Source organism: Ruditapes philippinarum, unplaced genomic scaffold, assembly GCF_026571515.1.
Source record: "Ruditapes philippinarum isolate M1 unplaced genomic scaffold, ASM2657151v2 ctg265_1_1_1_1, whole genome shotgun sequence".
NCBI lineage: Eukaryota > Metazoa > Mollusca > Bivalvia > Venerida > Veneridae > Ruditapes > Ruditapes philippinarum.
The window spans coordinates 612,189-639,978 of record NW_026855197.1 but is presented as its reverse complement, the minus strand read 5'-3'; the positions used below and the strand labels follow the sequence as shown (position 1 = coordinate 639,978).

Sequence of the window (27,790 nt, the reverse complement as noted above, 5' to 3'; positions counted from 1 at the left end):
CGCTTATATATAGATATATATTACAATGTATGTGAAGAAGTGCGAAAACAAGGGTGTTTTAATATTTTTCCTCTCAAACATTTAAATTCTCATCCTTAACCGCTGACAGCGTACTACAGAGCGAGGCCAGTCTATACAAACTGACCAGGCTCTATACTATCCATACTATTGGTAGCTCTTTTTTGCGTTTATTTTTGCTATTGAAATCCAATTAAAATTCAAAGAAGGCCAAATTACTTTCAAATATTTAGCAGTTAAAGGGTTAGATATCCGGGCACTAGCCGTAAAACCAAACATGTGTCTGTGCTTTATCGGGACGCAGTTAGCGAGGCGGGATGTTTTAACAAGGCGGGGTGTATCAAATTGACGGAGGAGATAAGAAGACGAAATTTGCATTACTCGAGTTGATGTCCTATAAAGAGACAAAATAAACACACACTGTGTTAACAGTTGTAGCATTTATGAAGCAAAAATACGTGTTGTTTTTTAGTGTGATACATTATTCAGGAAGTAAATATATACTTTTTTATTGTCTGCGGGGTTTAAAGATCAAGTGATCAGCAATAAATTAAATGATATAAACATTTGTAGCGAGTTAAAAAAAGTTCCGTTGGTTGGTCACGTGATGGCTACGACATCGGTTCCGAGGGACGGGGATAAACAAGAAGAGGCAGGGTTGAACCATTGGGGAGACATTACTGTGGTCGTGGTCTATTTCATTCTCGTACTGGCTGTAGGGTTCTGGGTAAGTAATATTCGCTATACGTTTGTCTTAAATTCGTATTTTGTTTTATATATGCCTTTTATCGCTTAAGTGCATGCAAAACTTTAAAACAGTTACAATTAAGACATATCATCATATACAATATAAACATCGAAGGTACTTTATCTTATAAAATGTGTTTGCATATTAATGCAAATGATACAATAAACACTCGAAGCAGTGGTTTATACAGTTACTTTTATTGTCTGTAATGTATACATTTATACGTTCCAATTACTTCTTAATTAATTTTATCTTTAAACTCGAAATAACCCATTTGTTCAAAGTTCACGTGATAACGCCATATCTGGTTAATACTTCATCGCCATGGTAACCATCCATTTTCTTGTATTGTATGTTCATGTTACATTGTTTTATCAAATTTTTATCTGGCCCTGAACGTTCCTATTGTTTCATTGCAGTCGTTATGTCGGCCAAACAGAGGCAGTGTACGAAGTTACTTTTTGGCGGGAAGAAGCATGGCATGGTGGCCCGTATGTATCTCTTATCCGCAATAATTACTTTGTTTTAATTTGTTTGGGTCGTCAGACCAAACAAATAATGGTAGCGAAATTTCAGAGTCTGATGCTGTTAATTGCAAATGCCGAAAGTAGCCCGCTTTTTTGAAGCGGTTACTTCCCTTTATATGTACACTAACGCCGAAAAATTCAGGGGAGATCACTGCGTAAAGATGGTCAAATGACAGGTGCATTAATTTTTAAGCAAAATAGTTCCCGAATGGTCGAAGATTTCTAATATTGTTTTATTCTTTATAGATATACATGCTTATAGTAAGCTCCCTGATTATTTTCATCTGTGTTAAACAACAGTTAGCGTCGAAATAATCAGGATTACAAACCCTAATTTAGAATAATATGGTTTTCTTCAAACCGTGAACATATAACTTCACCGTGGCCGAGGGGTTAGCGCGCTCGCTTAGGAAGCGAGAGGTCTGGAGTTCAAATCCCTGTTAAGGCATTTCATTTTGTTTTTCCACATTGTTTAAGTCAAATAAACATTGAATTGAATATCAGTGTTGCAATTAGTCTTATAGCCGATTTACTACAATTAAAACGCTTGAAAGCATTGGTGGCACTATACAAAAACAAGTTGGTTTATAATCTCACAACCTTCACCTTTCTGACATTCTGAGACCCAAACAAATTCAGCGCCTTCTGTGCTTTGATCTAAGAATGTAACTATATATTATAATTTGCTTAGATATCAATTACGGTGGCACGAAAGTGACATGTGTGTGTGTTTTTATTTATATCGTACGCACGAGATACTATGTCGTGGCCACGAGTTACAAAGTCGTGACCACGAGATAGTTAAGTCGTGGCCACGAGATAGTTAAGTCGTGGGAACGAGATACTTTGTCGTGGCCACGAGTTGCTAGGTCGTGGCCACAAGATAATTAAGTCGTGGGCACGAGATAGTTAAGTCATGGGCATGAGATACTATGTCGTGGTCACGAGATACTATGTCGTGACCACGAGATACTATGTCGTGACCACGAGATAATATGCCGTGGCCACGAGTTACTAAGTCGTTGGCACGAGGACGTTAAGTCGTGGGAGCGAGATACTTTGTCATGGGAACGAGATACTATGTCGTGGCCACAAGTTACTAAGTCGTGCGCACGAGATAGTTAAGTCGTGGGCATGAGATACTATGTCGCGGCCACGAGTTACTAAGTCGTGGGAACGAGATACATAACCAATCAGATTACATTATAATGAATATGTGCATTTTTACATATAACTACATGTAAATCTGTCAGTCGTTCACTGATTTACATGTACCGATTTAATATCTTTAAATTGACAGAACATTGAAATGATTTCAATATGAAAAACTGCTGCACTTTTATCTTACACAAACATCTTGTCGGAGGAAAAGTGCAGACTTCGCAGGAAATGTCGCGTGAAATTGATCACCACCGCTGATTGCATATCTACAAGGTTTTTGTTAGTGTGACTAACGTGCGGTATAAACTGAAATTAACTTTTCCTATATATTACTGAGAACTTAGAATAAATAATGGGTATGGTTGGCCTTCGCACTTGTCACTGACAAACTGTGGACCTCTGCATTGCATACATGTAGACCCCAGGTACTGCGAATACCTTGACACATGACCAAGTGACGGCAGCAGGCATAAAGAATACAGCATCTGTTCTACGGACGGAATGCGGCCATGAAAACGTTGGCACGTGCCCTACAGACCGGACTGCCGACCGTGTACTAACTACGTCACTGTGATAAAGACATCGATACTGCGGACATAAACACCGCGACACTGCGGTCATACCGTCATCAGCACATTTCCCATTGAAAGACTGTTAATATAGAGCCCATAGCTTTTGTCCGTGCGTGCGTGCATGCGTGTGTGTGCGCGCGCGCGCGCGTGTGTGTGTTTATTCTCGGCGCCGGAATAACCGAGATTATAGCATCCTTACCAGTCCACTATTGTAGTCGCATCGGGGGGGGGGGGGGGGGCGTCTTTTTCATGCCGAATCTTTCTAGATCCTGTTCTTCGTTCGATGATGGTAAAGGAGACGACAATAAAATAATGCCAAGGCATCAGCTTTCCGACAAAGGATAACTACGGAAGCTTGTATGTACCCCCGCTATGAAGACATGAAGTCGTCTCCCTCGACTTGTAGAACACAACAAGTCGTCAAAATTACGACGACAAGTTTATATATACCATGTCATTTTGACAAAATATATGTAATGATGTCGAGATACGGCATCCCGACTTTCTTACATAAATATATGTGTCGACTACAAGTAACATATATGTCGACATCCATGTTATTTCTAGTCGACAAATATATTAACGCATGAAAGTCGGGATACCGTATCTCGATATAATGACATATATGTTGTCAAAATGACATGGTATATATAAACTTGTCGTCGTAATTTTGACAACGTGTTGTGTTCTATAAGTCGAGGGAGACGACTTCATGTCTTCATAGCGGGGGTACATACAAGCTTCCGTAGATAACAAAAACGACCCGTTTACACCACCCTCCAGAGTCACGACAGGTCAACCAATTATCTCTGGTACTTGAGATGACTTGACCTTGACCTGCCGTGTGCTTTCTCAGCGACGTGCACGCCTCTGGAGGGATGACTTTTGTCCGACTGTCGGACTGAGGTCATATAGACATTGGCTCTTATAAAGTCTTGTCACACTGGCGGACTGTGAACATAAAGAAATGGCACGCGACCCATTGTAGTTCGTAGATATGGACATCGAAGCGTGTCCCATTGGCTAACTACGGATATATAGAACTCCGCACGTATCCCTCGGACGGACTACGGACATAAAGACCTAGGTATGTATCTTACTTACAGACTACATGCACTACTAGCATATCTACATCGACGCGTTTTATACAGACGGACTGCTGACATAGATATCGGCCTTTTGACCGAGATACAGGCACGTGTTCCAGTGACAGATAATTGATATATATATATATATACCTCGGCACGTGTACAACTGATGACCGCGGACATAATTATGAACTCTAGTAAAGTTTACCACTGACGAACTGCAGATATAAAGACTTTTGGCACAAATTCCTTTGGCAAATTGAAAACATATAGATCTCTGCACGTGGCCCTTTGACTGACTTCGGGTATATAGATTCACTTACGGACTGCGGATACACATACCTTGGCATGTGTCCCGCTGACAGACTGCGGACATATAGACGGACGTTCTCACAGGACAGTAATTATGTGGCTACTCTATTGTTCTCTCTATTGTTCCTTTTAGCCACACAAAAGAAAATAGCCACATAAAAGCATTACGGAATGAATGACATCAAAGAGAAATACTTCGCGACGTGTCCCACAGACGGACTGCAGAAAGAAATCGATACGTGTTCAATTGATAGACTTGCGGTTATATATAGAACTAAAAGGCTGCAGATATATAGACATCGAGTTCGAACATATGTAGGTCAAGGTTACTCAGGGAAATCGAATTTTCATTCCGCCATATATCACATAGACCAGTCACAGCTGTCAACTGTCTACGAGTCCAATAAAATCAGTATTGTAGTCAACAATTAAAAATGACTTTTTTATTTCACACCACTATTTTTAATTCGAGTACAATATATTTTTTACACTGAACAGTAAACAAAGCTTGATTGAGTACAATACAGTGATTTGATATGGATGCTTTAGACTCTGAAAACGAGGTTACATAAATAAGATTGTATCCTATAATTATTTATATTGAGAGTTCACATGGAAGTTCGTTGTTGACAATTTATTCCAAAACTAAACTGCGCCGGACGAAAAACTTGAAAAACAATTTTGATGGAAAATATGCACCTACAAATATTTGACACACCTCCTGATATAAACAACAATAATCTCTTTGCGCCATTAAAAATTCTTTTGCATTCACAAAAATTCTTTTGCACCCACAAGAAGCCGTGTTGATTGTTTTACAGCCGTACAAATGCTTGTTTATCATGAGAATATTCTTTATAACCTGTCCCTTGATATGATTTTGTTTATCAAATTGTGACATGAAAATGTAAGACAAGAAAAAGTATACTGCGTACAAATTCTACAAGAATTGTGTGTAAAAATAGCTTGTTATGCTTAAAGACACTTCACTTAGGTTTTTGGACATGACGGGACTGGAAATATTTCTCCGAGATTTGTGTACCATTTAATGTGGCTCTAAACCAATAGCTTGTGCGCCAATTTTCTAATCATTCCCACATTCCGTTTTTCTAGAATAACCATTATATTGTGCAAAATGACAAAGTAATAAAAAGAAAAAGAAAAGCTTCAGTCAATCGCGCTAAGAATTGCACTATAAATGTCGATATTCAATTTAATTCAGAGTATATCTTTTATTATCCTTTACAGATTTTTTCATTTTTCGGGGTTACTTTATCTAAGAAAAAAGTTCAAATTTTATATTTTAGGCTTTCTGACCTCAGTGGAGCTCCTTTAAAATGGGAGTTAAAAGTACAAAACTTACATTATTCAACATCAAATGAAATATAGTCTAATTTAAAATTGTATATCTATTTTACTTGTCATGCTCTAGTAAACACTATCAAAACAACTCGTTACCATTTTCTATATAAAAACGTTAATTTTTTGTTATACAAATGTAGATTCACTAATACATTACAAGAACTATGGTAATTTTCCGCATGGCCATCATCATGTTTACGAACGTTATAGAGACTAAATAGTTAAAATACATTGTTAGAAAATTAGTATAAAAAAGAACCATATGTTAGTAGTTGTAATCATGCGGCAACATATATCACGTACGCGACACAACCTCACAACCTTGTGATTGTAGGTTTGAGTCCCAGCTACTTAAATCGCGAACATTAGCTTATAGAACATTAGCTTGTAATATGACGAACATTAAGTTACATGACGTACATTAGGTTATATGACGAACAATAGCTTATATTAATACGAAAATTAACTTGTAAAATGAACAATAGCTTATATGGCTAACATTTGCTTATGATATGACGAACATCAGTTTATATGTAAAACATAAGCTTATATGCCGCACAGTAGCTTAAATGACGAGCATCAACTTATATGGCGAACATTAGCTTATATGCCGAACATCAATTTATATGACAAACATTAGCTTATATGCCGAAGATTAGCTTAAATGACGAACATCAACTTATATGACAAACATTACCTTATATGACGAACATTAGTTTATATGCCGAACGTAACCTTATATGACGAACAACAACTTATATGACGAATATTAGCTTATATGACGAACTCATGTGCTCGTTCGTGACTAAAATAATGCACGGAGAGCACCTGAGGTATTCCTCCACCAGTAAAGCTGAAAGTTCGCCATATGGCCTATACTGTGTCAGTGTGACGTAAAACCCAATTAAACAAACAAACAAAACATGACAACATTAGCTTATATGACGAACGTTAGCTGGTATAACAAACATAAGCTTATATGACACCAGTACTTTGTTACAAGGAGTGTACGTGAGAATGATAGCTTTTTAGTTAGTGTTATTTATAATATAGCTTAAGAAATATGTTCCACGAACTTTAAACCTCTGTTTGTGAACGTTTGTTTGTGAACGTATATTTTCAGGTTGGCGCATCTCTGTTTTCAAGTAATATTGGAAGTGAACATTTCGTTGGATTGGCTGGAACGGGCGCTGCGAGCGGTATAGCAATCGTGCTGTATGAATGGATGGTCAGTAAACACTTTCATTATAAAATTATTACATGTACGTTGTCTTATTTTGATCTTAATCATTGACCTTAAAGTCATATTATGCCTAAAAAAATTTTTTATTTCTTTAGAAATGGCAAACATGAATTTTATAATGCTTAAGTTATGGTTTTAAACAGAGAAAAGTTAAATGCTTGTTGCCCGAAAAAAGTAGCAATAAAATTAATGTGAAATAATTTGTTATATAAGTAGCAAAAGTAAACAGTACATGTTTAGTATTTTGTCTTCCACACAATGTACTAATTTATTACAATCGTATTTATTGCCAAAAAGCAAAAAATGAATATTATAAGATGGTTCCGATAATTTGCAATTGAGTATTTTTTTCAACGTTGATACTATAATTCACAAGAAAATTAAAAAGCTTTTATGAAATAAGAATAAAAGCATATCTGAGGCACAATGGGCTTTAACATTTTACTTTATTAATAAACAGAAATAAAATACACAAACTTATGGATTTTTAAACTTCAAGAATTATTTTTTTTCTGCGATAAAATCTAATTTTAGAATGTACTAAACGACGCAAGCATAAATGTCACATATTTTCTTAGACCTACTGAACTTTAAGAACATCTACATATATATTTGTTCAAGATGCAGTTATTATTCAATAGTTGTTGAAGCAGTATGCTTATTGTCTAGGCACTTTGTATAGTTCAAATGGTAGATAGAGAATGTTGCAAGAGGAAATGAACATTGTCATCAATTTTATACATTTAAGATACAATTGTTTAATATCAAAAGTTTACCATATTTAAGAATTTAAATAAATGAGCCGCGTCACGACAAAACCAACATAGTGGGTTTGCGACCAGCATGGATCCAGACCAGCCTGCGCATCCGCGCAGTCTGATCAGGATCCATGATGTTCGCTTTCAGTTTCTCTACTTGTTATAGGGTTTGTAAGCGAACAGCATGGATCCTGATCAGACTGCGCGGATGCGCAGGCTGGTCTGGATCCATGCTGGTCGCAAACGCACTATGTTGGTTTTGTCGTGACGTGGCTCAAATGTGAATGACAATAATTCCCATATCGTGACATGTACACATATCCCGAGAAAAACCACGAAAGTTACGTCACTGAATTTAATCTACATATTTTGTTCTAAGTATAATTATGATCATTAATATTTCATTTAAAACTGAACTGCACACAAACACAGATCTGTCTGAAAATGTGGTGAAGAAATAACCACATCTATATATATAATATTATATACTAGAGTATATTCTATTATCATGGGAGAATTGATGTGACACATTAGCACGTGACACTCATGACGAAACCTTGCAAATAGTTTCTATATGCTAATTCCAACTTTCTTTAATGGATCTCAGCCACTCCCCGTACAGCAGCAACCGTATATAGTGGAGAAATAAGTTAGCTTCACTCATAATTGATGTTTAAACTAGATCAGTGCAGATATAAGTTTTTTATTTTCTTTTAAAAAAAATTCATCTTGTGTAATTTTTTAAGTTTGTGATGGAAATACTGTTACTGATTTACTATTTTATGCATGGAATTTATGCTGTAACTTATGATACTTCAAATGGACTCCCCGACGATAATTCTGAAAACTTTAATAGTGTAGCTATTGACACGGGATATGGTTCACGTGTACGCACTGGTCATAGTCTCGCTCAAGGAACAATACTCCAACGGGTAGTATACGGAGCCGACGGACCCGGCCGCCGCCGCCGCCGTCGTCGTCAAAGTGGTAATTCTCTGACAGAATTGACCGACATTAAAGAGTTTTCTAAATCCGACAATCACAAGCCGTTAAAGAATGTTCTAAAAATAGACGAAAAACAATCGGGTGTGAATGAACCAAAGTTACAAGAAGTTCTTTGTTGCGCGACAGTATCTAAGAAAACTAACATTTCGAACGGATCGAATCTTGATCAAAAACAAACTCTGAACTTATTAAGAAAAATTGTTAACGCCTACAAAACCAAACCTTATCCTCCTGAAAATATTAAGTTGTATATGATGGAATTAGCGCCAACGAACGGAGGTGATTCGGGGCAATATAAAGATCTAAATCAGGAAATTGTACACCGAAAAACGAACGTTTCTCCCTTGTCAAAACGCATTTCAGACAGTGGATATGGTACCAGAGTAAATCTGTATTCTAACATAGCAAACCACACCACATCATTACATAATGCTGAAGAAATCTACGGGATTCACGGACCGGGAAAACGGTGAAATAAAAAGGACAAACGTATTATTAGAAATAACAGCCGTCATATCATAATACGTTACGTTATTACTTTAAAACGTCATAGATTACGTATATATAGGCAAGTTGTGATATTATTAGTCTTCTTCGTGATTCAATGCCGCACTATCATTGTAGCGGCAAATATTGGTTGTACTATTTTGTGTATAGAGATTTCACATGTTTTATTTATCAGTCATGTATATAATATATGCTTATAAACAATTTGTTGTTATAAAAAAAATCTGAAAATGTTGAACATTCTGATGAATAAATGTTTTTCTTGTTATCGTTGTTTCTTTTATCTGTTGTTTGCGATATTCGCTCTACTCTAATATACAATGCAATTATGTAAAAGCTAAATCGCAAAATGCTATTATTTTAACTTCTTTAAAACTTATTCCTTTTTGGTATTCTATCACAGCCCCCCCCCCCCTTAAAAACCCACAAAAAACCCACACAACAACAACAACAACAACAACAAAAAGCAAAAAAAAAAATAAAAAAAATAAGTTAGTATTTTATATGGAAGTCATTTACGTTATTTACGTTATTCTCCTTAAATGACAAATTGTTTCATTCTGAGCGCTATACTTGTTCCGGTTGATGATTATCTAAAATGCTTTAAATATTTTATGGAATTATTATTTAACATATGCTTGCCCTTTTAAAGAAAAAGAATATATATTTCAGGATGATAAGCTCTCCAATACATGTGTATTGTTTTTTCATGTAATAAAACTTCTCTCAAAGTTTACTGGTGAAGGAAAATCCTAGGCTCCTATCCGTGTTTTGTTTCTATACCAGTGCAATCCGTGTATGGGAAGAAGTGCATGTTTTACCATTGAAGAAGATACCGGTTTAATAGCACCGACTTCCTTCTCCCTAGCCTGAGCACTAGTACCTCCGTCATATAAATCCATGGCTAGATTATAAAGTTTGAGCCGCGTCACGACAAAACCAACATTGTGGGTTTGCGACCAGCATGGATCCTGATCAGACTGCGCGGACGGAAACCAATTATGTTGGTTTTGTCATGGCAGTAGGAACGTTAATGAAAGAGGGATAAGAGTGACCCGTTACAATTTCTGAAAAAGTACTCATTGACCAAATAGCGGAACCATCTTTTTCATCTTTACGACACATGTGTGCCCCTCCTATCGAAGAAAAAAAAAGATCTTGTATCAAACTATTTATCATAGGCAACAAGAGAATGAATTTTGTTGTATTAAATAGACTATCATTTAGTATTGTATGTTTACAGTCGATGCCGTTGGTTTTGTTACTTGCTTGGCTTTTCCTACCAGTGTACATATCAGCTGGTGTAAGTATTATCAATTTAACATATTACGTTCCTGATTTTTTTTTACTGAATAAGTGTTCCTTTGCGAGGATCATTCCTGTATCTTTGACGAAAGATGGGATAAAATAATTTTGTCTGAAATTGAATATAAAAAAGCACCACAAGACATGCACTTACATAGTTCGAATGCTAAGTTACGATAATTCATAAAAGAAAGAAACCCAATAAGTGATATAATAGTCCAAAAGATCCTCCTAAATTGAATGCCAGGGGAGATAACTAGTGTAATATTTTAAGACTTAATTATTATGTGCTTTTTTCGCCATAAAAATGCAATGCACCGGAGTATTATTCTTTTTTTCCGAATATTATCGATATCTTAATACAAGTCTCGTTTTATTGCAACAAATATATTTTTACCCAAACGTTATTTGCCATTTCCATTCTATTATAAAATATATAAGAGAACGTCAAGGGAGGTAATTGATGAGAATATGTCCTATTTTGTTGTTAAAGCAATAAACTTATTAAATAATGATGTAAATCTAATTATTTAACAGGTTTTTACATTACCGGAATATCTTCAGAAGAGGTTTGGTGGACAAAGGTTAAGAATCTATCTAAGTGTGTTGGCAATCATTCTTTATGTCATTACTAAACTCGCGGTAAGTTTTGTAATTTGTATATACATTTATACAATAGAAAAAAATGGTTTATTACTTTTCTTTCAATGTCGCTGTAAATGTTTTGCCATATTTTATCAGTGCATTTTAGAGTTTAGGCGGACACTGAGGTAGAACCATGGCATTTTATAAGTCAGTTGATAGCTGCTTTTTGTAATAATTATAAGTGATTCCTCGGGTTCGAGCACAATAGTGGCGTGCAACAAGAGATGTCAGGCAGCAGCCAGACAGTGACTTAACCTTGGGTCTATTTGAATATTTCACGATCAACAATTTATATCGTTAAATAGTTAGACTGTATATTTAATATCGATTTAAGACTAAAATTTAAATACCCGATTTAGACTAAATTTAAATACCCGATTTTAGACTAAATTTAAATACCCGATTTTAGACTAAATTTAAATACCCGATTTTAGACTAGATTTAAATACCCGATTTTAGTCTAAATTTAAATACCCGATTTTAGTCTAAATTTAAATACCCGATTTTAGACTAAATTTAAATACCCGATTTTAGTTTAAATTTAAATACCCGATTTTAGACTAAATTTGAATACCTGCTCTACCAACAACAATATAGTCTACGGGAAAAAAGTAATTACTGGATGAATACCATATACATTGAAGATATTTTACTAGTTTTATTTTTGGAATAATAGAAATATAAATACATGTACATAATATGACATCTCTTCATAAACATAGGGAAAACGTGTTTATTTACACATGATATACTACTACAAAGGAAGTCGAATAATTTCCCCTAAAATATCTTTTTGAACAATAATCGCGTAAAATTACAACATACAGAAAAGATAAAGAAAATAGCGAGAATATTCCGGCTTTCGTTATAAACTGCTGTCTTCAACTGAAATCCAGGGAGATTTTTTTTTAAATTTTGCAATATTATTCATTGATACTTTGTAGTCTTCACTCGAAGAACAATTTCCTAAAGAGAAAGTAAAAAAGTAATGTGCAAGAACAACAACATCAACAACAACAACAAAAATCTACACTGGCTTACTTTCCGACCCAGTCTACATTCCCCCGCCCCTTCCCTCAGTAGGAAGATGTCAGGTTATACTACCATGCCCATTGGTGAAATTAATTGAAATGTGCATTTAAAACAAATATAACGATTTTTGCCATGTAGATCAAGAAGAAACGGCAATATATGGAGGCGATTAGTCGCCTTCCAAAAATATATAAATATTCTTTCAGGTGACCATATTTGCTGGGGCTTTATTCATCCAGTTATCTCTTGGATGGGACATGTATGTTTCTATAGTGGCTTTGCTTGTTGTCACGGGCTTGTACACAGTTCTAGGTAGGTAAATTTCTATTACGTATCAATCTGTATGAGACGTCACTTTGATGGTCATGTCCTGTCAAGAGTGTACATTCACTAAGTACTCTGCTCAGACAGAAACTACCAACATCTCCAACATAGAAACATTAGAAACAGCACAGAAGAATTGCCACGAGAAAAACACGTGTTTCAAGTCCAGGATTGGAACTTTTTATTTAAAATGCGCAGATCTTTTCCTGCTGACCTTGATTTACATCTAGTCTATTTCAACATGCCATTTAGTGAAGACGAAGATGTTCTATTATAATCCTAATACCACAAGATTTTGATGTTTGACTCTACTGAGCTCTTAAAAGCTTTTATTTTTGTTTATAGAAATCTCATTTATTTAGCAAGATAACAAATGATAAGGGCGAGACAAATCATGGGCTTAATAGCTCAAACATGTTATTTAAGTACATGTAAATCTAAATATATTTTAGAAAGATCGAGATGACATTCTGCCCATTACACCAATACGGTTTTAGTTAATTAGCCTGTGGCTTCATATAACAGAAGAATCCATGAAAATAATTATGTTTTATAAATAAGATGAGCCGCGCCACGACAAAACCAACATAATGGGTTTGCGACCAGCATGGATCCAGACCAGCCTGCGCATTAGCGCAGTCTGATCAGGATCCATGCTGTTCGCTATCAGTTTCTCTACTTGTAATAGAGTTGGTAAGCGAACAGCATGGATCCTGATCAGACTGCGCGGATGCGCAGGCTGGTCTGGATCCATGCTGGTCGCAAACCCATTATGTTGGTTTTGTCGTGACGCGGCTCATTTATTGTTATTATTGTAGGTGGGTTAGCGGCTGTTATATACACAGACACGCTACAGACTGCAATTATGACCATAGGGGCCTTTTCTCTTGTTGGAATAAGTAAGTAGATATAAATACTTTATTATGTATTAAGCAACAATAACAAACATTAATATCAAATTTTAAAGAAGCACGTCTCCAGATTCCTATTTATTTTCACAAAATTTTTGAAAATGTATTAATAAAGTATTAATAAAATAAAATATTTTGAAGGGAACAAAGAAAATAATTTCCAAATTGCAAACGGCACTGGCAATAACTACCATGTTATAACTATAAAGAGGTCAAAATATGCAAAAATAGCCCTAGTAACGCAGTAGATGAAAAAATACCGCAAAATCTGTCATAAATCGCGCATCACATATTATTATTATTTTAAACATTTTTACTTTTCGTAAAGTCTGAGAACATTTTACTCAAGTTTGATTTTCTTAAAATATTTTGCCTCATCTGGAGGCATGCAGCTTTGACACTAGGCAAAAAAAACACCGTCATTCTAGTTCTTGCTTCTATTGGTTATACCCCCTCCCCCTGTTTGTGGAAGCAGGAGTGGTGCCACATTGTCACGTCGGTATTCATGTCTGAATGTCTTATAAATAGGCCGCAACACATCATCAGTCTAACTTTGATTCAAACGTCAAAGAAAATATAAAGTGTTCTTAAATGACAATTAATGTATGTTCTTAGAGTTTTCTGTCTGTGATCTTAAGGTATGAATGAAGTAGGAGGGTACAACAGACTCGAAGTGTTGTACATGGAGGCAACTCCCTCAATACGCGAAGAGAACAGCACGTGCGGTGCCCCGCCCAGTGATGCGTTCCATCTACTACGTGATCCGGTAACGTCAGATCAACCTTGGCCCGGATTGTTTCTACAGGCTTCACTCGGATGCCTTTGGTACTGGTGCTGTGATCAAGTAAGCAGTCAGTGTTTTATTTTTCATGTTCAGTAGGTGGACAGCGCCTTTAACATCATGTGACATGATATGTCTAGAGGTCATCATATTATATAAAAACCATCCTTAATAGTATGGGGCCAACATTTTAGGACTTCATGTCGGAAGCACTGGAGAAATGATGTAATTTTTTTGACTTAACTTTCGTTCCGAAATTTTTTTGACATTTCACATTTGCAAAAAGAAGATACATTAGAGAATCATTAAAGGCATGAACTTGTTTCATCTTTTGTTTTCTAAGAGAAATGACAAAAAAGAACGCTTTATTTAACATGACGGCCATGATATATCTGATGGTTTCCTGAAAGTATTGAAAGCTTTATCAAGACTATGTTATAAATAACAGATAATTACCATAGACAAACGCAATTTTGTCATCATGAACGATGTAAGACAGACACAAATAACAACTTATTGTTTTTTTTTGTTTTAGGTAATAGTTCAACGAACACTGGCGGCCAAAAACCTTGCACATGCAAAAGGCGGATCAATTTTGGCTGGTTATTTAAAAATAGTTCCATTATTTATCATGATTTGGCCTGGAATGATCAGTAGAGCCTTGTTCCCAGGTGAGGTTATAAAATGTTTGTACAAACTCTTGATATTGAAAAGGAAGCCTCTTATGTTATGAAGAAATTATTTTATCATTATTTGCAATGCAGATTAACTTTAGTAACTTGTGATTCAGACATGTAAATAAAAAAACAAACTTTTTTTGTTCATTAAAATTTATGCTTTGAAAAAGACAGGTCGTAATAATGTTCAAATGTTTTTTAAAAGACATCAGTAATTCTGCTTTAAATTTCCCTCGTTAGATTAAAGGAACGTTCGAAACTTAGACTTGCAACGAAATTTTGGTTACCCTTTCTGTCAAGGTCGCTCTAGGGCTGTATCACACATAACGCAGTTTTATCCATAAAGTTAATGATTAAAGGAAACCAAATGAGCATTTATAATTTAAAAGCATTGATAGCGAGTTTCATCTTATTATGAGAACTACTTTTATATGATTTTTCGTTGATGCTAAAAGGTAAATATGTTTTTATCATATCTCTCATTTGGTACAGAATAAACTAGAATCATTCTATATATGATACCTTCAGGTGACACGAAACCTCACATTTATCTTTATACATAACAATATCGCTAAGATATACTCTACAATGTCACCTGGTTCATATATGCTTTGTACTTTATACTAAGTGCATTGTTTTTTCTATATTTGCAGACGACGTAGGATGTGTTGATCCAAAGGAATGTGAGAGAGCTTGTGGAAACCCCGTCGGATGTTCAAATATTGCCTATCCAAAACTTGTCCTGTCCCTCATGCCAACAGGTGAATTATTTTATTTTTTAGACATACATGTTATCTTCATCTGTCATATTAAAAGAAAGCAATTCAAGCAAGCAGTAAATTAAATGCTACTGTACTTATCTCCCTTGATGTATAATAGACGTTTTTGGAATGATGAAAGATCATGAGTGACATAATGTTCAGTTCTGACATGAAAGAAATGGTTCAATTATGGCGAGAGCAGGTTAAGATGACCTTGTTTACGTACTTTACGATAATGTTGTCCCTTTCAGAAACATATTGTTAACATTTTTTCAGGAGTAAAATAGGTTATTAATCACTGGCATAAAAGAATTATTACAAAAATTACTTACCCTGTTATTCACGTTTGCAAAAAGTTCAATCTAAAAAGAAAACATCTTTATTTCTGATTTTGTTAAAGCTTTTTTAACAAAAGAATGTAACAATATTAGTTCAAACAATATTAGTTCAGGTGTTTATCTTATTTTATAAATAGAAGTTTAATAGAGGGTTTCTGTATTTGATACTATTGAAAATTTAAGTGGCGGCAAAATTTTATTTATGACACTTTTTATGTTGAATAATAAAATTATTAAGTTTTGCTGAATAGAAATAACAAGAAACGTTGACGTACTCACGCATTGATAACGTCATAAAAGATACTTTTCATTTTAACTTTTTCATTTTTATGATGAAGAGAAAAAGTTGTGTTAAGAACGGTAGTTACTAGTTATATAATTAAATATATTTAATACTAAAGTGTGCTAAAAGCATAGTGCCATTAACTTTAGTCCCTTCATCATTTAAAAGTCCGGATTAGGAAATGAGGGCGTATCTGTCCATTTACCGTCTGCTCATATTTGTTCGGTTACTGTGTTCGTAAGCTTCAAAACACCATAAATGCTACTATGTTCCACGTTAACACATAATTATTTTTTTTCACTATTTACATGTGTAATATTTTGACGGTATTACAGGTTTACGTGGTTTGTTAATGGCGGTGATGTTATCGGCCATTATGAGTTCACTTACGTCCATTCTCAACTCGTCAAGTACTCTCTTCACCATGGATCTGTGGAGGCGAATCCGGAAACACGCAACTGAAAGAGAACTTCTCATAGTCGGCCGGTAAGTTTAATCAACTTCAAGGACAACCAAAACTAAATAATCAGACGATAAACAAGTTTTAGCTCGTCCTCTCTTGGAAAGCCTTTAAACTACAAACTCCAAGAACTATCGTTGGACGGTAAATGATTAGTTTCTAAAGGACTGCCAAGGCGCTTATTTAGTCTGGTCTCGTCTCCTTTTTGGAGAACTGCTATATGTATAAACTCCTCTAAAGGTAAGTTCGAGTCCTGGACGAGACACAGCTCTTTATTGATTTCTTTGTCCATTTGGTCCATTACCATTCGTCCTCTACTGCTGATGTAGAGAATGGGGCAGACAGTCATATGTAGTCCACGGTCGTTTATCTTACTGAACCAAAAATGAAACATATGTACGATAATGACTATGAAAAACATGTAAACAGATACGTTTCCCGTTCAGTATTATAACTTACATTTTTTAATTTCTTTATTTTATGAATATTAACTATATATATATATATATATATATATATATATATATATATATATATATATATATATATATATATATATATATTTTTTTTTTTTTTTTTTTTTGATGCGTTTATTTAAGGTCGCCGCCGGAAAGCCCATATGGGCGACCGTACACTCAAGTCGGGTCATCCTAGAGCGTCCCGCCGAGATTTTTCGTCGATTTTTTTCCAGCTTTATTGGTGGAGGAAGACCCCAGGTGCCCCTCCGGGCATTATTTCAGGCACGAGCGGGCACCTGGGTAGAACCACCGGCGATCTCAATTCAACGACTTTAACCACTCGGCCACGGAGGCCCCATTAACTATATTATATATTACAGGGTATTTATAGCTGTTATGTGCGGACTAAGTATACTATGGATCCCACTGGTAAAGTCGTCACAGAGTGGTCAGTTGTTTGTCTATATACAGGCCGTACAGGGGTATCTTGGCACGCCCATTGGTGCTCTATTCCTGTTTTCAATCCTCTGGAAACGTATGAACGAACATGTGAGTTAATTATTGACCTTTGAACAAATTAAATCAACCTGTAAAACTTTGCAATATGATAATGCTGATTTGACAAACTTATCATTGTAACTTCACAATAAACCAAATGGTGCGCGTATAAATATTTAAATTGTGACATTTTATTTCAGGGAGCATTTTGGGGCATTCTGATTGGTCACGTATGCGGAATAATACGAATGGTGTTAGATTTTGTATATCCGGCGCCTGACTGCGGCGAAGCGGAAACACGTCCGCCTGTTGTGTACAATGTTCATTATACATACTTTTGTCAAATGAACTTGGTTATCACGTCATTATCAATTGTGATAATAAGTCTGTTGACCAAACCCCTTCCCAAGGAAAAGGTTAGTAAATCGGTAAAATTATCAAGAAATGTTTTTTCCCGTCACATTTATTAAGGAAATTTAAGCATATGTATATTTCTCATTGAAATCCCTTTGCCATCTGTGTTACGTGACATTGCATTTTTTATGCTGGGTAGATGTATAATTTAATGTGTTAAATATCTAATATATATTTTATACCTTCGAGTTTTATGTGGTGAACTTTCATCAATTTTAATACCGGCCACATGGAAATAGGCCATTGCCACGAGATCAGTAATGGCACAAAATTAGTGATGTTTACTATATTCCATTAATCAATTTGTTTTAAATAATATCTGAAATAATCTCTTAACAATTATAGCTGATTCTAAAATATCGAGAAAATCAAACTTGAAAAAAAAGTACTACGATTTTAAGAACATGAAAAAGATTCAAAATCCAAGTATTAACTGGCATGTTATGTGTATTTGATTTGCAGTATTTATCACCTTACTTTCGCAGTAAGGGCTATTTTGGCATATTTTCTGGCCATTTTTGGTAATTTACGTGATTAATAGTGTCGTTTGCAATGTGTAAACGACTTTCTTCGTCCACTTAACAATATTTTACTATTTTCAAAATCTTCATGAAAATTAGCATGAATCTGAATGCATGCTGCTTTGAATCATTCCAAGTTTCTTTCATCTTTTACTGTTTAACCAGTAAGTTTGTGTTAATTATATATTTGTAATAAATAAAACATAAATTTTACCTTTCTATAATGTTTTATTGTCTAATATAGCTCAACGTAATTTGAACAACTACTTTTCATTTGTAATGTTTATTCAGTATATATCAAAATATATTGTATATGTTTGTGAGTAAATAGTTTGTAGTTAATGTTATTATTTTTTTTTAAGTTTTTTTTGTTATATATTAACCGACGTTATTTAAAGTTTCTTGTATTTTGATCAGCTTTCAAACGTTCAAATTCAATTTTATAGGAATATATTTCTTTCATAAATAACACATGAAACATGTGACTTGTTGAAACCATGGAAATAAGACTTGGAAAATATGTTTTTATGATGACCATAATAAATAACCTCAGTCAAACTTAATGGACGATTTCAAGCGTGATTTTTGCAGATAAGTTAATGTATCAGGAGTGTACCTGATATTTAAAGACAATGTTACTTGAAGCTTGACCTATTTATTTATTGATAATGAGTGTTTTTAGCATATTTATATTTGACACTGGACATGATGAAAATTATGTGTATATTCATTCAAATATGAATTAATTAATTAGAAGTGTTTTAAATCTTAATGAATATGATAGTATGTTATTAAAATTAAGTAAAACCGTGGCTTGACGCACGGGTAATAAATGATTAAAATATGACACTTGGCGTAACTCAGACTGACATATATTTTGCATGAGTGTCTACCATAGATAATTCCATTATCGAACATTCCCGGACATGTCTTTAAATAGCTTAATTAGTGTTGACAAGTTACAGGGTAGTTCCATCAAATATAAGAAGTTTTTCACCTTTGAATTATAGCTCACCGGAATGACATGGTGGACACGTGCTCGAGCAGACGACATTGATGTAGAAGAAATAACGTTGAAACCGAGAATAAATGGTAATATATCCTGACTGTGCTGAACATGACAAAACTTCCAAGATTAGTGACTAAACATCAAACATTTCAAAATTTCTTGAAATGTGCAAACAAAGCAACCCCTTATATAACATGAAAATAAAATTCAATGTTGACTTCTAGTTTCATTAACTATAAGGTTGTTTTGTTTTACATATACATGTACATGTCTTTGTATTTGTCTATTCATTCGTATTTGTTCATAAATTTGAAATAAATAAAACATGAAAAATATATTACACACGGGGACATACTGGCCTTTTGTCAGCAAATGATACTGTTCTTTAAATGTTGAATTTAAGACGATTGTTAGGTCGAAACAAAGGTACATGTATTTTTATAATCAAACGATGATTTGTTTTAGAAGGGGACTAATTTTTTTTTGTTTACTTTTACCGTACTTTAAGGGGCAATGGAACAATCCGCAGCAGACGAGGAGGACACGGAAAGTGTCGGAACTTGCCGAAAATGGACGGACTTTGTGTGCGGAATTCCGAAAAAGGCCGAAGAGCATAGTCTTGAAGAAGAAGCTGCACAGAAAAAAGTGTTTCTAAAAGAGAACAGATTCTGGTCAAATATTTTAAATATAAATGCCGGAATTGGACTTGTTATTGTTGCGTTCCTCATCGGATTTTTCAGATAGGAAAATTACAAATGATGACTAAATGTATATAGTGCATGTGAAAACTATAAATAGATTTAAAGCTACAGACATATTTCCACATATACATGTAAGCTTTCCAACGGACCAATGCGTAAAGTGATTGAAACGTTTCTTCCTCAGACAGCATGGTTATAAAATTGGCAAACTTGTATATTACTAGTTATAAAGATTTTATTGGTTATATATGACCCTATATAAACGGTTGTTTCCAACATATAACCATAGCTGCTGCAGTTTGTAACGTCGATTTTCATTGAATATTATGAACATGTATATGTATCGTATTAAGCTTATATGCTTTTAGAAATCCAAACTGATGCAACATCTCCCTAAACTAAACACATACACTAGTAAGCTAGGTACAAAAAGATTATAATGTAGAATCTACTACTCGACCAACTAAGTATCAGTTTTCGGTTCTGGTTCTTTTTTCTTGCATTCAATGTGTTGTAAAGTTTTAAATTGTAAATGTGTATACTTGCTTGAAATAAACTGTTTACTATAGACTGCATTCGACCAAAATAACTTTGTGTGTAAAGAACCTAAAGAACATTAAAGTTACATTAAATAAATATGTAAAAATATTTTGCCGTCGGCCTAAAAATCAAACATTCTACAGTTTCATTAACCTGTTTAAAAGTTTTGTTGTAAATCTCATCAAATATTGTTCATAAATTAGGATTTTAACCGGGAAACCCCACGGTAACACTAAAGTTCGTATACGAATTTTAACATGCAAATGAAGACTATAATGAGCTCGTGTATGCGCTACGTCACAGTTTTATAGTTGCTATCCGGAACACAGCAAATGTGATATTTTCTTGTGCAAACACACTTTAACCGTTTAAGCTTCACGGTGCACTAAACCTGGGGTTCAGTAAAAGTAATCATCTCGTAAAAAGATTAAATTTGTATGAAAACATCCGTTACAATGCGGAAATATACCGTTAAATTAGGACTGCCACTTATAGTCATGTTTGTTGATTTAATATTGATGTACGGATGATCCGAAGGCGGAGTTTCTCATGCAAACAGAAATTGTACTTCCCATTTCGCCACAATGAGGTTACCTATTTTTATGCTAATAAAACTCATTTTGGTTGTCTGGACACCAAAATAAGACCTGGAGTCGATATAAAACCCAATTTATTAATGAAATGTCGCTATTTAGTTTTTTATGAAATTTATTAAATGTAACTTTAAAAGAAAATGTAACTGTTCATTTACCAGAAGTTTCAAGTCCTGTAAGAATATACCAGTAAAGGCACCAAGGTTTTGACATGTAGTGAGAAAAGCATTTTGGAAAGAAGTGATTATGTTGTTGTAGAATCTATAAATTCTTCAAATTATATAAACATTATATAAACATTTTTATCGATGATATAAGGACAATAAACTATATATAATATTGAAAAGATGTGTTACAATTATTTGTTTTGTAAAACGTTCAACTCTGCAAGTAACTTCATGGGGTAAAAAGTCAAAAAAAATTTTTAATTTAAATTATTTTTTTAAATTTTTCTTTTGTTTTTTTTCCCGGGAAATGCTTTCCCTTTTAGGGAGAACTGTTCCCCTCCAGGACTGTGTTACCATACTGATGCAGGTGAATAAAGTTTCTATTCTGGCCTGGCTAGACAAGGTGTTGTTGCACGTTGGTAACAAATCTGTATCTTTTATGAAAAACCAATTTAAAATTGCTTTGTAAATTTTATTGTAAGTTTTTGTTATAGAACTGAACTACATTGTTACGCGTATGAATATAGTTGATTTGGTTGTATGCCGGAGGAAACAACGACATATCGACATCTTCAAAAGGATCAGCTCAGAGTTGTCCTTCCTTATATCCTACTGTCGCAAGTAAATGAACCCTACTGAGGTCCATAACGCTAAATAATAAAATTTCAATTTCTTACATAGATCAGCTAAGGCTCACAAAGTAGAAAGAAAACAAAAGAAAAATGTTCAGAAATTAATTGAAATTTGTATTTTTGTGCTATTCTTAGTATGTTTGAAGGAAAATCATTGCAACGCTTTTCAATTTTGGGTCATTTTTTCACAATTGAAAATCATTTTGGTAAAACAAAGTGAGCAAATGATCTGAAAGTTTGCACACAAGCTATTGGTACAAAAACTCAGTTGAGTCCCTTTAAGTGACTTCATGTTGAAATTGGATATAATGTTAATAGCAAATTAGGGACAAAAGAAGAATAATTGCCTTGAAAATAATGCATGTCTCTTTGGAATAGAAATACTGCCATGTCATTCTTCTTTTTGATCTACGCTCTTGGAGATTTACAGTTTTCAGAACAACCTATGTCACTTTTATCAATTGGTAAACCTTTAATGTTGCCATGGAGACTAACCGTTTTATCCAGGTAATAATGAAATATCTGACGCTCAATAAATTCTAGTGTTGTTTTTTCACTGAAAAGGGGTTAATAATAAAAACCCGCTTTTAAAGGGGAAAAGAAAATTTTGTACTAAATTGGCGCGCGAATCGCTACGGGGGGTTATTTTTTTTTTTTTTTTTTAAAAAATTTAAATAAATGCATTCATTTTATATGGTGCTTTTAAAATTTGAGTTCCCTTTGACTGATTTTTTGGCAAAAATTTTTGTAAAAGTTTTTATTTTTTTATTATGTACTATTAAAAAAAAAACCTTAATCTTTTCATGTACTATTATATGGTTGCAAAAGTATCTTCAAAACCGATTTTTATTATAATTTTGTCATACACAATAAATTTGTTTATTTTACTTAGATGATAAATGATATGAAAAAGGTCTTTGAAAAAAAGTCTAGGTTTATTAAACTGTTAAATCACATTCACTTCAACATCATGCTTTGTAGACATGAATATTTCGTAACGTACCAAGCAATAATTGTAGCATTCGGAACATCTTGCCGATTATCAATAATCCGTTCCTATCCGAAATTTGGCGGACAGAGCCGAGAAGTTGCGGTTGTAGTCCCTGACGCCACCGATGTCGTGGGTTTGAATCCCGCGGGTATCTTATGGTGTTCCATCGGGGCCATCCTTTCTTCGTACCGTTTACGTCTGATATATTCCTAAAACCAAACGCCAAAGCGAAGACACGATACGCCGAAGCAACCAGACGATACGCAAAATCGAGGAGACGATGCGGAAAAAACGCATTGTTTGTCGCTTCGGCATATTGCCTTGTCACTTTGGAGTATCGTCCAGTCATACCATTGCGTGCGTATGCGTATCCTTTCGTTGCTTCGACGTATCATCTCGTCTTTTCGGGGGATAAGCTGAAGCTACGTATACGAGAAAATAAAACGATTATCTGAAGCAAGAAGGCTATGCCCAAAAGCTACGAGACCATGGACCAAAGCCGCGAGATAATTCGCGGAAAAAACAGGTGAAAAGATGATGCAATAAAGCGCATCGGCTCGGCGCACCGTCCATTGATAAAGCAGTGACTTTCCGAAACAATGCATTTTAAAGGGTGACAAATGAGAAATTTGATTGAGTGTGGTTTTGGAAATTTCCTTCGGCATATCTTGAAAGGTTATAAGTAATTTTCTGTGAGTAGTTAATGCCCCAGGCTCGAATAAATCGCTATGAATCTATACACCTGACCACGATTTTACTCATTCAAACATTTCTGAAGACCTCATTAGAAATAACTGAGTAGTAAAGACGTACATTTCATAAGACAAGAAAATCATCATGAACATACACGCATATTTAAATTCATCTCTAATATCTCTAGTGTTACAACGTAGACATTCGTCATTTATCGCAGGCACAATATCGCATATTTATTTTTATTTTCTTTGTAACAAGTCTTATTACTTCGATATTAACATTCTATTCATATTCGTGCATTTAGTGTTCATATTCCCATACTGTTCTTATTTTAAAGTATCTATAAGTCTACAATAAATTTATTGGCTTAAACTTTAGATGGGAGTTGTTCATCCAGTTGCTTCTTTTATGTTTTTTTTCCAAACATACAATCCAACAACCAAAATAAACAAACAAAAACTACTTATTATAAGAAATTTAAAAAGAACTAATTCTGAGTCCCCGGCATGTTATTCTTTTAGAGCATGCAAGACATATAGGACATGGTTATTTCACAACACTCGCGTTGAAATAGATAGGTAAATGTGAGTTTATATTAGTTTCTAGCGTTTTTAATTGTTTTGTTTCAGGTAAATATCTAATAATGAAGGCGTTGCTATTTTGTATTTGTATGTATCTGGTACTGGAGGCTTGTTTAGCAAAACCACCAGGAAAGAAAGAAGACGGGAAAAAAATGTCGGCAAAAGGTATGTTTAATTTATATGCAGCAACAACGGTGCACTTCATAGTCTATTGCAAACTGTACCAGTCATTTGTTACCCCATTGTTACTCACATCTAAATAAACTTAATTTAACATAAAAATGTAGTTACACGTATAATACATTTCTTGACATACATGTACATGATTGTGAAGTGTTGCATCGTTATTCCAAGTTATTTGCAAAATGCATTTTGGTCTTTTTCTCCAATCGCATCTCCTCGGCCATTTCCGTCAATTTTCAGACTTCGTTATGATCAATATAACCTCGCCGATTATCAATCTTTATCCGAAGTTTGACGGAAAAGGCCGAGAAGTAGCGAATGTTACTAGAAATAATCGTCTGTATTTTACGACAGGTCATAAGAACTACGAAGCGATGATGAAAGATATGACACAGTATGGCTTCCAGCCAGGTATGATCGGGTCACCATATTTCGATCCATCATTTTTTGGAGCTGAAGATCATCAAATTAAACCACAGAAGTCTGCAAACCGACGCAAGACCAAACGTTCCTCAAAATCCAAACATCAAACGAAACGGAATGCTCAGAAATCAAATTAGAATGTGTTAATGTGTTGTTTTTTTTCTGTCCCTCACTATTGGCTTCATCTGAATTTATATGTATACTTATAAATTCGTTTAAAATTGTTATAATTATGTTTAATTTTGATGATTGGAAGTTTTCCATGATGGACATAAATTATATAATGCTGCCCTTCTTCATTTATAAGTTATTCAAAAACTAGTGTGTTTATAATTGTTATTTCTTTTGTTTGGTGTGTTGTTATTATTGTTTTTTTTAAATACTCATACAAGGTTTGATCTATGAAATCATGAATATTGCATTTTAGTAAATGACGTGTAAAAAATCTAGATACCAATACATTATCAGAAGACTAACGTATGAGAAATCGCAGTTACGGCCCTTGATATTCTACTTGCGTAATGATGCGTCATAGTCATAGTCCTGGCAATGGCTGTGAAATGTAAATTTAGAAATATATGGCTAAAATAGTGAAAATAAATCTATACGAACACTTACATTTATGCTTTAATAAACACTGTCATGGTAAAAAGTTGAAACATACGACTAGTTGACCTAGTCAAACTGTTCTAGCGCGCGAACATGTCCTCATATAATGTTGAATATTGAACAGCTTATTGAAATTCCACCAGCTAAAGATAGATCTTATGGTGCGGACAAGCTGTTTAAGACCATTCTTTAAAGTAAGACCTTGACCTTTGACCTAGCCACACGGTTCTTGCGCACGACACGCCGTCTCATTAGTTAAGTTATTTGAAATTATGCCAACTTATGAGAGAGTTACGACCCGGGCATCCATAATCTGGACTAACGGATGGACGGATAGACGGACATAATGTATACACCGAACCGCCATTGTGACAACTATATCAAGCTCTCCGCAAGCGGGCTTGACAGAAAAAAAAAAAGAATAAACTCGCTAAAAACACATGTATATGTATTCACAGTAAATATTTCGTGTTAAAGTATTCTGTTTATATATACATGTATATTAAGTTGTGAAGTATTGTTACTAATGTTAAAAAACTAACATGGTTATTAGAAATTTTAAGTTTTGATCTTGAAGCGAAAGATTCTATCTGTTAGGTCGCCGGAATGTTTATTATTTTTTTATGTTTATTTTTGAAGTCACTATTCTTTTTTATTTTTTTATTTAAGTGTTGTTATTTATCTATAAAATTCACCTGATCTTCAATCTCATGTAAAACATGTATATCTGTTTTTTTCTGTAAATTGATAAATGAAATATAATATCATTCTTTGAAAGTATTCCTGTCTTTGTTAGTAATATTATATGAAAGGTTTATAAATTAGTTTTCCATTTATTCCGGTCGTTATGGCAATCAAGAGATAATTTCCCAAGTGAGTTGATAATGTCGATTTCTCAAGACAAGTGTGGTGTAAGTTTAATAACTAACTTTAATAATTATCAAAGTGATATCGTTTTATCATTTTTATGGGGTTTTTTTGTTTGATTGGGTTTTACGTCACATCGACACAGTATAGGTCATATCGCGACGTTCCAGCTTACTGGTGGAGGAAGACCTCAGGTGCGATTCCGTGCATTATTTCCATCACGAACAGTCACCTTAGTAGAACCAACGACGTTCCGTAAACTAGCTGGATAGCTTCCTAACATGAAAGAATCCAAAGTCCCTGTCGGGATTCGAACCCACAGCGGTGAGGGGCAAGTGGTTTGAAGTCAACGACCTTAACCACTCGGCCACGGACATGAAGCAACGTTGAGTGTGGCAGCAAGTGCACTTCCTGTCAGTAAGTCAGATTAACTTTTTCTACCCTTTCAAACACAGTATAGCTTATACAGCGAAGTGCTGAAGTGTTGCTCTTTAATAAGATGGTCCGCGTTACAGCTTTCGGTCATTATAAGTGATTTGGCAATAATTATGTGTGGGAGTCCTGGATCGACTTCAGGTTGATCGATTCTGATGTTTCGATTTCGTGACATAGGTCGCCCATGTCCGATGCCTGGCTAGGACTGATGGGGTTTCAGTCTTGAAATGGTCCAAAGAAGTTGTGTTTCAAATAAGAATAAATCTTAGTTTAGTAAATTTTCTTTGTTCTAAAATGCAGAAAAAAACTTAAATCAACCCATACAGATGTCCCAGACTCTATGACAATTTTAACCTAAACATAAATCAAAGTGCTGAAAGCACTGATGGGGGCGCAATATGTTGCATACAAAAATTCGAGATTTGTATAGCAATCTACTTTAGGTGTTCCAATCTGATGTCATTCTTCTTTCAAAGTTGAATAAGTGCCCATTTTGTACACAATATAATAGTATCGCCTCCAAACTCTTGTCAAAATTGAAAATCATGTACCAAGAACATACTAACAAACCCAGGCAAAATGCATAATTGATATCATATATATATCATGAATAAACATTTTAAATTATGACATTGGATTTTGTTGGGAAACTAC

General features: G+C 34.5%; 2 protein-coding genes across 2 annotated transcripts; both read left to right on the top strand.

Moving 5' to 3' along the window:
* The first annotated feature begins 330 nt into the window (after nucleotides 1–330).
* LOC132742436 (sodium/glucose cotransporter 4-like) lies at nucleotides 331–21,184 on the top strand. The gene is made up of 15 exons (XM_060730867.1): nucleotides 331–745; nucleotides 1,186–1,257; nucleotides 6,912–7,016; nucleotides 10,545–10,604; nucleotides 11,144–11,248; nucleotides 12,490–12,595; nucleotides 13,426–13,506; nucleotides 14,157–14,362; nucleotides 14,835–14,970; nucleotides 15,630–15,737; nucleotides 16,694–16,844; nucleotides 17,657–17,825; nucleotides 17,975–18,190; nucleotides 19,720–19,801; nucleotides 20,227–21,184. Exons 1-15 carry the CDS (start codon nucleotides 626–628, stop codon nucleotides 20,460–20,462), a joined length of 1,953 nt encoding a protein of 650 aa, XP_060586850.1. The 5' UTR covers nucleotides 331–625; the 3' UTR covers nucleotides 20,463–21,184.
* A 3,470-nt stretch (nucleotides 21,185–24,654) lies between these two features.
* Nucleotides 24,655–26,642, top strand: LOC132742446 (uncharacterized). The gene is made up of 2 exons (XM_060730879.1): nucleotides 24,655–24,784; nucleotides 25,157–26,642. The coding sequence occupies exons 1-2, from the start codon at nucleotides 24,682–24,684 to the stop codon at nucleotides 25,360–25,362; spliced, it is 309 nt and encodes a 102-aa protein (XP_060586862.1). The 5' UTR covers nucleotides 24,655–24,681; the 3' UTR covers nucleotides 25,363–26,642.
* The last annotated feature ends 1,148 nt before the right edge of the window (nucleotides 26,643–27,790 follow it).

Bases quoted from the DNA above. Each gene is read 5' to 3' on its own strand.
- LOC132742436 (XM_060730867.1), top strand. From the start codon at position 626: ATGGCTACGACATCGGTTCCGAGGGACGGGGATAAACAAGAAGAGGCA. The intron at 12,596-13,425 runs GTAGGTAAATTT...TTATTATTGTAG, and splicing joins GGGCTTGTACACAGTTCTAG to GTGGGTTAGCGGCTGTTATA. The intron at 13,507-14,156 runs GTAAGTAGATAT...TGTGATCTTAAG, and splicing joins CTTTTCTCTTGTTGGAATAA to GTATGAATGAAGTAGGAGGG.
- LOC132742446 (XM_060730879.1), top strand. From the start codon at position 24,682: ATGAAGGCGTTGCTATTTTGTATTTGTATGTATCTGGTACTGGAGGCT. The intron at 24,785-25,156 runs GTATGTTTAATT...ATTTTACGACAG, and splicing joins GAAAAAAATGTCGGCAAAAG to GTCATAAGAACTACGAAGCG.